We start from the raw sequence: 10,927 nt of genomic DNA on the forward strand, positions 1-10,927 counted from the left end.
CCCATCTACTTGCCATGAAGTGATGGGACCAGATGCCATGATCTTAGTTTTCTGAATGTTGAGCTTTAAGCCAGCCTTTTCACTCTCCTCTTACACTTTCATCAAGAAGCTCTTGAGCTCCTCTTCACTTTCTGCCATAAGGGTGGTGTCATCTGCATATCTGAGGTTATTCATATTTCTCCCATCACTCTTGATTCCAGCTTGTGCTTCCTCCAGCCAGCGTTTCTCATAATATACTTCCTTAGTGTCAGACTTTATTTTTTGGGGGGCTCCAAAATCACTGCAGATGGTGACTGCAGCCATGAAATTAAAAGACGCTTACTCCTTGGAAGGAAAGTTATGACCAACCTAGATAGCATATTCAAAAGCAGAGACATTACTTTGCCAACAAAGGTCTGTCTAGTCAAGGCTATGTTTTTTCCAGTGGTCATGTATGGATGCGAGATTTGGACTGTGAATAAAGCTGAGTGCCAAAGAATTTATGCTTTTGAACTGTGGTGTTGCAGAAGACTCTTGAGAGTCCCTTGGACTGCAAGGAGATCCAACCAGTCCATTCTAAAGGAGATCAGCCCTGGATGTTCTTTGGAAGGACTGAGGCTAAAGCTGAAACTCCAGTACTTTGGCCACCTCATGCGGAGATTTGACTCATTGGAAAAGACTCTGATTCTGGGAGGGATTGTGGTGGGAGGAGAAGGGGACGACAGAGGATGAGATGGCTGGATGACATCACTGACTTGATGGACATGAATCTTAGTGAACTCCAGGAGTTGGTGATGGACAGGGAGGCCTGGCGTGCTGCGATTCATGGGGTCGCAAAGAGTCGGACACGACTGAGTGACTGAAATAAACTGAACTGAGGTTCTTTGGCTGGTTTAATAATTAAATTGAAATAGATTAGCAGCAGGAAAACAAGTATAATTTTGTATGTATGGTTCTCACAGAAATATGAGACTCAAAGAAGTAACCAGTGTAGACAGATTTTATACCTTTTTAGATAAAGATTAAAAAAAAAAACTGTGAAAAAGAATTGACAAAAATTTAGGCTTGGGGTAGCAAATTAAGAAGAATAAGGATTGTTTATCCAGCCTTCTTGGCTCTAACTTCCCTCTTCCTGGTGATAAGGAAGCATGTTACCCTCCCTAGTACAGGCAGGGAATTTTTTCACATAAGAGACTTACTTTTTGCTTTCAGGGAGACAAAGAGGGTGTCAGAGTATTCCTATTGTGCTGGCTGTTTCTTAAGTAACTTTTTTTTCAAAATAATCAATATGCTGAAATAGCATTTTCTGGGATGGCATGTTCTATTTTCCTTCACAGCTAGGCCCTATTTGGTCCAGTGGAGGAGAGAATGATTTATAATATTAAAGAAATATGAGATATTAATTGTAGCTACACTGAATTTTCCTAGATCAAAATATATTAATTTTTATTTGCAAAGCTCTGTTGATATTAAAAATTATTTAAAACTGAATAATCTTTTAACAAAATGGTCTTTCCTCTTGTATTTAACAGGTTCTGGGTTGAATGATGGCCAGTGGCATGAGGTCCGTTTCCTAGCTAAGGAGAATTTTGCTGTTCTCACTATCGATGGAGATGAAGCCTCAGCAGTTCGAACTAACAGTCCTCTTCAAGTTAAAACTGGCGAAAAGTACTTTTTCGGAGGTAGGACTACCATTTTTTTATTGGCTGACTAACGCATTGCTAAAAATGGAGTTTCAATAAAGTTTGATTATGAAGTATTTGTGTTGATTCAGTGGACTCCGTAGATCTCAGGTAAAAGCAGACAAATTCTGTAATCCTACTGAACTAAAAGGAGTAGTAAATTTATTATTTCTTCATGATAATATTAACATGCTGTCAACATTTTCTTCTAGTGCCAATATTCTAAGTATAAAGCATGAGATTCTGAATCCCTTCATTCTTAAAATATTGTTCTTAAGAATCATGTCCTTGGATTATATATTACTTATCTATTGCTGTGTTACTAATTACTCCAAACCTTAGTAATTAGTTTCATGTTTGGCTTAAAATAACAAACAGGTAATATTATCTCACAATTTCTCTAGATTGCAAATTCAGAAATGATTCAGCTCTTCTGAGCTTGTACTCAAGTTGTTGGCCATGGCTATGTTATATGAAGTCTTAACTGGGCTGGAGGGTCTGCGTCCAAGAAAGTACACTCACTCGGTTGACCGTTTGTGCTGGCTGTTTCTCTAAGTATAAGCCTACTTGAGAACAGTCATCTTGTTTACCTTGTTTCTTGCTGTATCCCCCAAGGTCCTATAGAAATTCCTGGAATATAGTAGATGACCAATAAATGTTGATAAATGAATCAGCAAACTGAAAAATAAGCGAGGCAAACATTTTATTTGTAATTATCTAAAAGAAGAAATAGAAGCCCTAAGAGCTATACTGACGTGCAGTATAGCTTAGAGACTTAAACTGAGTCTGCAGCCAGCACAGAATTCAAGACCTGGACTCCTGCACCAGGGTATTTCTCCCCTCTCCATCACAATGTGATAATGGGTGACAACTCAGAGACAGAAGTCTTGAACTAGACCCCCACTTCTTTAATCTTCCATGGCTGTTCATTGGGAGTTAGAGCTACATGTTTTTTAAAAGTCTCTCAGTAAATATTTGATGAGCAGATGAAAGCCAGACAAGATGTCTTATGAGTGAATAAACTGGACTTACTGATGTGAAAAAAAAAAAAAAAGTAACCCAAGAGCTAAACTGTTTTTTTTTTCCCCCCCAAATCATACTTAACATGATGGGCTTTTGGCTAACAATTTTATTGCTATGGATCACAATAGTCAGTTGGAAAGCTATTGATAATCCTGATTCATCCAAATGACAGTGGAGTATCTTTGGCTATGAATGACCTTGGTGAATGCTTAAGATAAGTTTTGATGTATTTCCATCTAGATGGGTAGACAAAAAGCTATAACACAAATTTATGGCATAGAGTTTATAGGATATGAGGGCTTTATAGTGTTCTATTTACTATTGCTTTACTGATTCTGGTTTTCAGACCTGGCGGGCATGATCATATTTCCTCCCTCTTGAGTCTTTGGTCTACCATGGAGAAATACTGTGAGCAAATGATCATGACACTTCTTTGGTTATATCTTCATTGGCTAAATCCTCAGAGAATAGGAGAATCACTAGAGGAACTTGTCACAGTCCAGATTCTTGGGCCCCACTCCTAGAACTTCAGAATGAAGGATGCTAAGAAATTGAAGAATTCTAAACTTTAGGTGATTCTGAAGCAAGGGATCTGAGGAACAGAACTGTAGATCTAACTTAGCCAGTTTGCATGAGTATTAGATTCTTTTTTATATTTATTTATTTTTAATTGATTGATGATTGCTATTCAATATTGGTTTATTTCTACCATACAGCAACATGAATTAGCCACAGTAGTACATATGTCCTCTCCCTCTCAAACCTCCTTCCCGCCTTCTACCCTTTCCTACCCCTCTGAGTTGTTACAGGGCCCCAGTTTGAGTTCCCTGGGTCATACAGCAAATTTCACATAGGATAGTGTGTATGCTTCCCTGCTACTCTCTCCATTCATCTCTAGATTCTTTTTGAAAAACAACATCAGCCACTGCCAAGTGAGATAGGTAAGAAATAGCTACTCTCAGAAAGTTTTCCCACCATGGAACAGTGAAAGGAAGCCCCAGTCAGGGTCTGGCACACATGTTGTTGTTGCTAAGTCATGTCTGATTATTTTGCAAACCTGTGGACTGTAGCCTGCCAGGCTCCTCTGTCCATGGGATTTTCAAGGCAAGAATACTAGAGAGGGTTGCCATTTCCCTCTCCAGGAGATCTTGCCAACCCAAGGACTGAACCTATGTCTCCTGCATTGGCAGGCAGATTATTTATGGCTGAGCCACCAGGGAAGCCCCTGGTGCCCATACAGACATTTATTTAAAAAGAACAACACTGTTAATACAAACTCCTTTGTCAGGTCCCTGAAGTCCTCGCCCTCTGACTTGCCTTCTCTTGAATAAACTGTCCTCTTCGGGCAGCTGTAGCGATATTTTAGAGGCAGAATTCAGCTGCACTCAGAGCCAGTGCCAGGCAATAGAAAGCTCCTACGCTAATAACTGGCACAGAGTTACTGATCCAGAATCTAGGACCATCTCCGCGGCCTCAGGCCACAGACCTTACTTTCACAGCTTGTGGCTGTCTCTAAAAGACGTTTTGCCAAAATACATATCCTTAATATCTTTAATTTCACCACTGAGATCTCTTTCCTAACATTAACCTATCACTTATGCTAATTGACAAACCACCATTTTTACAAATAAAAACTCAACTTGACTTTCAGAAACTGATGACAGGAATAGTTAGCAGCAATCCCGCAGCAGTCACGTCTGGAGTGGCTGCAGTGTTTTTGAGAGCATGCTCGTGACCACCTCTGGCATGTGGCTGCCTGATTAGAATGCTAGCTGCCTCTGGACTGTAACTTAAAATACGCACATGCAACTTCATGCTGTCTGTGCTGAAAATTTAAAGTCACAGATGTAATGATGATGTCTTAAGGAATATTAGTCTGGTGGAAAAGAGAATTGACTTTGTTCTACAATGGAAGCTTTGAATCATACACACCTCATTTGGAGCCATGGCTTCACTTAGTTGATAGGTCATTTTAATAATTTATCTTAACTTCTTTATCTGTTAATAGGCAATAGAATCTGTTCTGTGAACATTATACAGTATCACCTGTTAAACACAAGGTCTGACCCCAGGGAATGCTAAATGCTGACTGCCTTTCTAGTTCACCTGGGGTCTTTTTTAAACTTACTCAATACAGTCCTTTCCAAGGAAAATTTCAGATTTCAGATCATGTGTTTATCTCAGGTCTCTTACCAACTGCTTGACTACTCAAAGCATTTCTTCCTCCTTAGTCAGTAAAAATCAAATTGCTTTCCTGCTGGGTGAAAGCCTTAAGCGAAGGCATCCTGCCCTTAAACATGTCCACAGTTTGCTTAATTTGAAGTTAAGTCCTGTCCACTCAGCTGCTTCTGCCACCAGAGGATGTCGGAACCCCCCAGCGTGGAGCTCTCTGTCTCCACGCCTGCTCCCTGCTCATCCTAGCAAAGCTCTTAGTTCTCCTCCGTAACACTATCAATCAGACGTTTAAGCTCAGAGAATTACCTCGCCTTGTTCTTCCTTGGGAATAAACAGAAAAAGAAAGATTATTCATGTGGGATGTTTCCTCAAAGAAAGTTATTTTAACTGATTTAGCTTTTTTCTCTATCTCCTAGCTTGAATTCCTTTTCATAACCCTTCATTAATTGTAATAATCAAAAGAATTATAAACAAAATAATTCAATTTATTATTGACTGCTTACCTGATAATTGGCTTTCTGATACAGGCCAAGGCTCATGGTCATGAGAGAGTAGAAAGATTTTTAAATTTAAAAACTTTTTTTTAGGTTTGCTATTTTGATTATCCCTGTGTTTTAATTTGAAAGGAAACGAAGCCAAAGGCATTGTGGGGCAAAGAGGAGATGTAAGAAAGTTCCAGAGATAATCTATTCGGAAAGGGATTCTAAGGAACACATTGATGGTGGCAGCTCTCAAAAGTATCAGACCAGGTGAAATTGGCCAGAGAGAAGTGGGGAGGGATAGGATTGGGGGCTGGCTGGAGTCTGATTGGAGTAGAATTAATAAAGTTTAATGAAAGGGCACATTCCCTCCCAGTTACAAATCTAAGCTAACATATGCATGCATGCTAAGTCACTTAGGTCATAGCCAACTCTTTGGAATCCTATGGACTGTAGCCCACCAGGCTCCTCTGGCCATGGGATTTCCCTGGCAAGAATACTGGATGGGTTGCCATGCTCTCCTCCAGGGGATCTTCCGGACCCAGGGATCAAACAGACAAATCTCTCCTGTCTCCTGCATTCCGGCAGGCTCTTTACCACTAGTGCCACCTGGGAAGCCCACATACATATAACCTTTTACTCCTCATTGAAATAGAGCATGAATTCTAAACAGCTATTAGATTGATATGTAAATGTGTTACCCACCAGGGTTCTTAGACTCCTTTGTCAGTAGAAATTGATCAGAAGCCAAATAGGAAATTCAGGCAAGGTTTTATGGGAGCCCCTGCTGCATCAGGTCGGAGTTAGAGAAAAACAATAGGTTCTTTTGTTTGCTTGCTTATGGAAGTGAGGCAAGCTGGTTCCTTACAAGGGGAGAGGATAGGGGTGTGTCCAGGAGTCAGGGCAGAAAGGTGACTCAGGTGTTTTGTCCACCCCTTTGCTGGTGGTGAGTGCAGGGGACATGTGCAGTACCCTGCTTTTGCTCCAAAATTCTGTTTTTGTTCCAACATCCTGTTTTGCTCTCAGCTCTTCAGAAGTGGTAGGTTGTGGGTTTGGGGGGTTTTTTTTGTCTTTTTGTATCTTCTTGTCATAAATTTGCCCTAACTGCAAATGCACAGAGTAATTTTTAGTCTTCCCTAATAGTTTCTTTGTATTGTGTTGCTCAAGGAGACCTTAGTCCAGATATAAGCACTGCAGTACTGCAGCAAAGTGTCCCAGGCTGCAGGGCTTAGCCTGTCTCAAATATAAATCTACATAAAGCAGTTCTCACTAAAGCAAATGAAAGGTTTGTTTCCAGTTCTGGTGTTCGCTGGCTGTTATTATGGGAAAATGCCACCAGCCCCACACACTTTTGAGTGTCTAAATGTTTCCTAAATGATCTGTTAGTCACAGTCATACCCAACTCTTTGCGACTGCACAGACTGTAGTCTACCAGGCTCCTCTGTCCATGGAATTCTCCAGGCAAGGATAATGGAGGGGGTTCCCAACCCAGTGATCAAACCTGGGTCTCTCACATTGCAGGCAGATTTTTTACCTTACCATCTGTGCCACCAGGGAAGTCCTTAGTGATCTAAAACACACCACAACTTAGCCATGAAAGGCTTCCCTCATGATTTCTCAGGAATTCCCGGGCTGACCCGGCTGTCACCAGACTATTTGCAGGACCATTCTGTTGAGGGTCCTGTTTTCCTTCCTGTGAAGAGCTAACTGTTGTTGCACCTATGAGAAAATCTATTGTTTGGAGTTATATTTTCTAGCCCCCTTTTGCTACTTTCCACGAGAAATGGAGGAAGACCTGTTTTATCAAATGATATGATATGTTAGCGGGGGTCTTCCCAGGTCGCTCAGTGGCAAAGAATCCTCCTACCAAAAGAGGATATGCGGAAGACTCAGGTTCCATCCCTGGGTCAGGAAGATCCCCTGGAGGAGGAAATGGCAACCTACTCCCGTATTCTTGCCTGGAGAACCCCATAGACAGAGGAGCCTGGCGGGCTAGAGTCAGTGGGGTTGCAAAGAGTCAGACACGACTGAGCAACTAAGCACATAGAATTTTAAGGAAATCAATACAAAATATTTCTGAAAAAATTCCCTGACGACACTAAGTTATGGTGAGTGAGAACTCATCTCTGATAAATATTACAAAGCTTTGTGCAAATAAAACAGAAGTGCAAGTGACATGAAAAGCAATTGTTTTGTTAAGTGTATCCCATGTACAAGAAACAATTAGCGAGGATAAGAGCATACAGTTTAGACTTTGTAATAATCAGGATCTCCAGAGAAACAGACAGTAGAACATAACCATATATATATATATATGTCTGAGAGTGAGAAAGAAGATTTATTATAGGAATAGGCTCCCAGGGTTAGGGAGACCAGAAGTCTCACAATCCAATGTCTGCAAGCTAGAGAACCAGGAATACGATTGTGCAATTCATTAGAGTCCAGAGGCCTAAGACCCTGGGGATCCAGTGGTTTAACTCCTAGTCTCAAATGCTGCTGGTGTAAGTCCCAAAGTCTAATCCAACATCCAAGGGCAGGAGAATATAGATATCTCAGGTCAAAAAAAAGAGAGAGAGAATTTGCCCTTCCTTTGTCCTCTTGGGCTCTCAACAGACTAGATGATGTCCACCCACTTTGATGAGAGCCATCATCCATACTTAGTCCACTGATTCCAATGCTAATCTCTTTTGGAGACACCCTCACAGACACACCCAGAAATAATGTTTTATCAGTTATCTGGCCATCCCTTAACCCACTCAAGTTGACACATAAAAGTAACTATCACAGACTTGGAGTTAGCAAACCCTTGGGTCAGGACCATATGTGAAGACAAGGTACCAGGTGATGGCGGATGGGGGCAGGGAGAGTTTACCCACTCTGCTTAGCTGACATGGAAGTTTTCAGAAATATAGGAGTTTGGAATTTGACCTTGATTTGTAGTATGATAAGAACTATCACTACCAATGAAATGAAGATAGTAGATTCTGGCTATAGATAATAATCATGCTGGAAATAAAACAGTCACACACACACAAAAGAGTACCATGAAAAGACGATGAATTCCCACAGTTTTTTCATTCCTCATTAGAGTTTAAATGACCTTTCCAAAATTGTGCGTATTTAAGAAAAAGTTGTCATCCTAATGGCATGCTGTACTGGTCTTGGAATTTTGTATAATGTGCATCTACCGAGCCATAAAATAGAACCGTAGAATCATGAAGATATCATAAAGTGTTCCCATAGAGTTGTTTATCTTAAAACAGCCAGGAAAGTTCGGAAGAACATGCTTGACACCCATGGCTATGTATCTAGTCTCTTCCTGGAGTAAGGCAATTCCTGTCTTTGAAATATAAATACCGAGGATCTGTGCTGTTTTGCACATTAAGTGTTTTCACAAGAAATGCCTTCAAAGAAAACATATGTGATATTACTTTGGGAATTGATATCCTTCAACTCTGTTATTAGATCAATGTTCAATTTTCTCTTAACTAGTTGAAATAATAGTAAATCTTATCTTTTTCTGGCCTGCTTCTCCAAATCCTTGGTTATCTTTAAGGACTTTCTTTCCAAAGATGCATTTATCTTTCTGTTATAGAACAGGGATCTACATTTATTCATGTACACCTAAAGAGACGATGAAGCCCTTCATATAACTCAGGTTTATGCTAGATGCTGGTGACCTATTGATACAAAAAGGAGACAGAATCTCTACCCTCATGGGATTTGTAGTTTTTGTTCTCATATTACCATGTGTCTCTTTATAAAGTTATCATTTTACTTTATTTGTACAATTCTCTTGTTAATGTATACCTACTCTAAGCCGTATCTGTTTTGCTCTTAGGACCTTTCAACTGGTTGGATGAGGGTTACATTGTCAAGGATCGTTTATTTTATTAAAAGTCAGTTGAATGTGGATGTTACACCATGTTTGCAAAACACCTTCACAACAGCACCTAGATGAGCGTTTGATTGAATAAACTGGGTATTAATGGCAAGCCACTCCAGTGTTCTTGCCTGGGGAATCCTGTGGACAGAAGAGCCTCGTGGGCTGCTGTCCATAGGGTCGCACAGAGACACGACTGAACCGACTTAGCATGCATGCATGCATTGGAGAAGGAAATGGCAACCCACTCCTGTATTCTTGCCTGGAGAGTCCCAGGAACAGAGGAGCCTGGTGGGCTGCTGTCTCTGGGGTCACACAGAGTCAGACATGACTGAAGCAACTTAGCAGCAGCTGCAGAACCTATCTATGTTGGCAAAACTATCACAAAGTACTTTTATGTGTCCTGGATTCTGGACTTGAGGCATCAAATAAAAATTTAATCAGATGTCTGGTTTAATGTACAGATAAAGGAATAAAAGAAACTGATTTTACAGTTTTCTGATTATGATTTCTAAGTCTTCTACATGAATATTTTTTCTATTTTGTCTCATTTTATCCTTTCTAATGTTATAGCTCTTATTCCCTCTCTTTTCAATGATTTTACTAAGATAAAATTTACATATGCTAAAATCCACATTTCAGGTGTACAATTCCATGAATTTATATGGTAGTTAGCCATCAGCACAGTCTAGCTTTTCAATCATTTCCCCAATCATTCCTCAAATTTCACTTATGTCCCCCTGCAGTCAATTCTCATTTCTAACCTGTCTCGGGCAACCAATGTTCTGTTTCTGTTGTCCCTATAACTTTTTTTTTGTCATTGTTGATTTTTGTTTTGCTTTTTGACTCTTCTCTGGTTTACTCTTCTCCTTGGAGACTTTACCCTCTTCCCACCTCCTGCAGGAGGACAGCCAGACCCTCTCCTTTTCTCTCTACCAGAGATGCTATTCTCTACCTCTCCTCGGGGTGTCTTCCTTCACCTCACGTGCCATCTCCTCAATTCAGGCTTCCTCTGCCAAATTATGTTAAATGTAATCTTCTACATAGCCCTTCCATAAGACCTTCCTTCAGTTCAATTCAGTCACTCAGTTGTGTCCAACTCTTTGTGACCCCATGAATTGCAGCATGCCAGGCCTCCCTGTCCATCACCAACTCCCGGAGTTCACTCAAACTCATGTCCATCGAGTCGGTGATGCCATCCAGCCATCTCATCCTCTGTCGCCCCCTTCTCCTCTTGCCCCCAATCCCTCCCAGCATCAGAGTCTTTTCCAGTGAGTCAAATCTTCACATGAGGTGGCCAAAGTACTGGAGTTTCAGCTTTAGCCTCAGTCCTTCCAATGAACACCCAGGACTGATCTCCTTTAAAATGGACTGCTTAGATCTCCTTGCAGTCCAAGGGACTCTCAAATGTCTTCTCCAACACCACAGTTCAAAAGCAGCAATTCTTCAGCACTCAGCTTTCTTCACAGTCCAACTCTCACATCCATACATGACCACTGGAAAAACCATAGCCTTGACTAGACGGACCTTTGTTGGCAAAATAATGTCTCTGCTTTTGAATTTGCTGTCTAGATTGGTCATAACTTTCCTTCCAAGGAGTAAGCGTCTTTTAATTTCACGGCTGCAATCACCATCTGCAGTGACTTTGGAGCACAAAAAAATAAGGTCTGACACTGCTTCCACTGTTTCCCCATCTACTTGCCATG

The 10,927-nt window shown here is 40.8% G+C and overlaps 1 protein-coding gene across 1 annotated transcript in view; it reads left to right on the forward strand.

The window, feature by feature from the left end:
* The window catches only part of LOC104992135 (contactin-associated protein-like 2), a 950,770-nt gene that overhangs the window by 844,902 nt on the left and 94,941 nt on the right, over positions 1-10,927 (forward strand). Inside the window, exon 10 of the mRNA XM_010844884.1 lies at positions 1,512-1,661. Within this exon, the coding sequence (XP_010843186.1) occupies positions 1,512-1,661 (150 nt within the window). The remainder of the gene's footprint in view (positions 1-1,511; positions 1,662-10,927) is intronic.

This window comes from Bison bison, unplaced genomic scaffold (assembly GCF_000754665.1).
Source record: "Bison bison bison isolate TAMUID 2011002044 unplaced genomic scaffold, Bison_UMD1.0 scf7180017864211, whole genome shotgun sequence".
Lineage (NCBI taxonomy): Eukaryota > Metazoa > Chordata > Mammalia > Artiodactyla > Bovidae > Bison > Bison bison.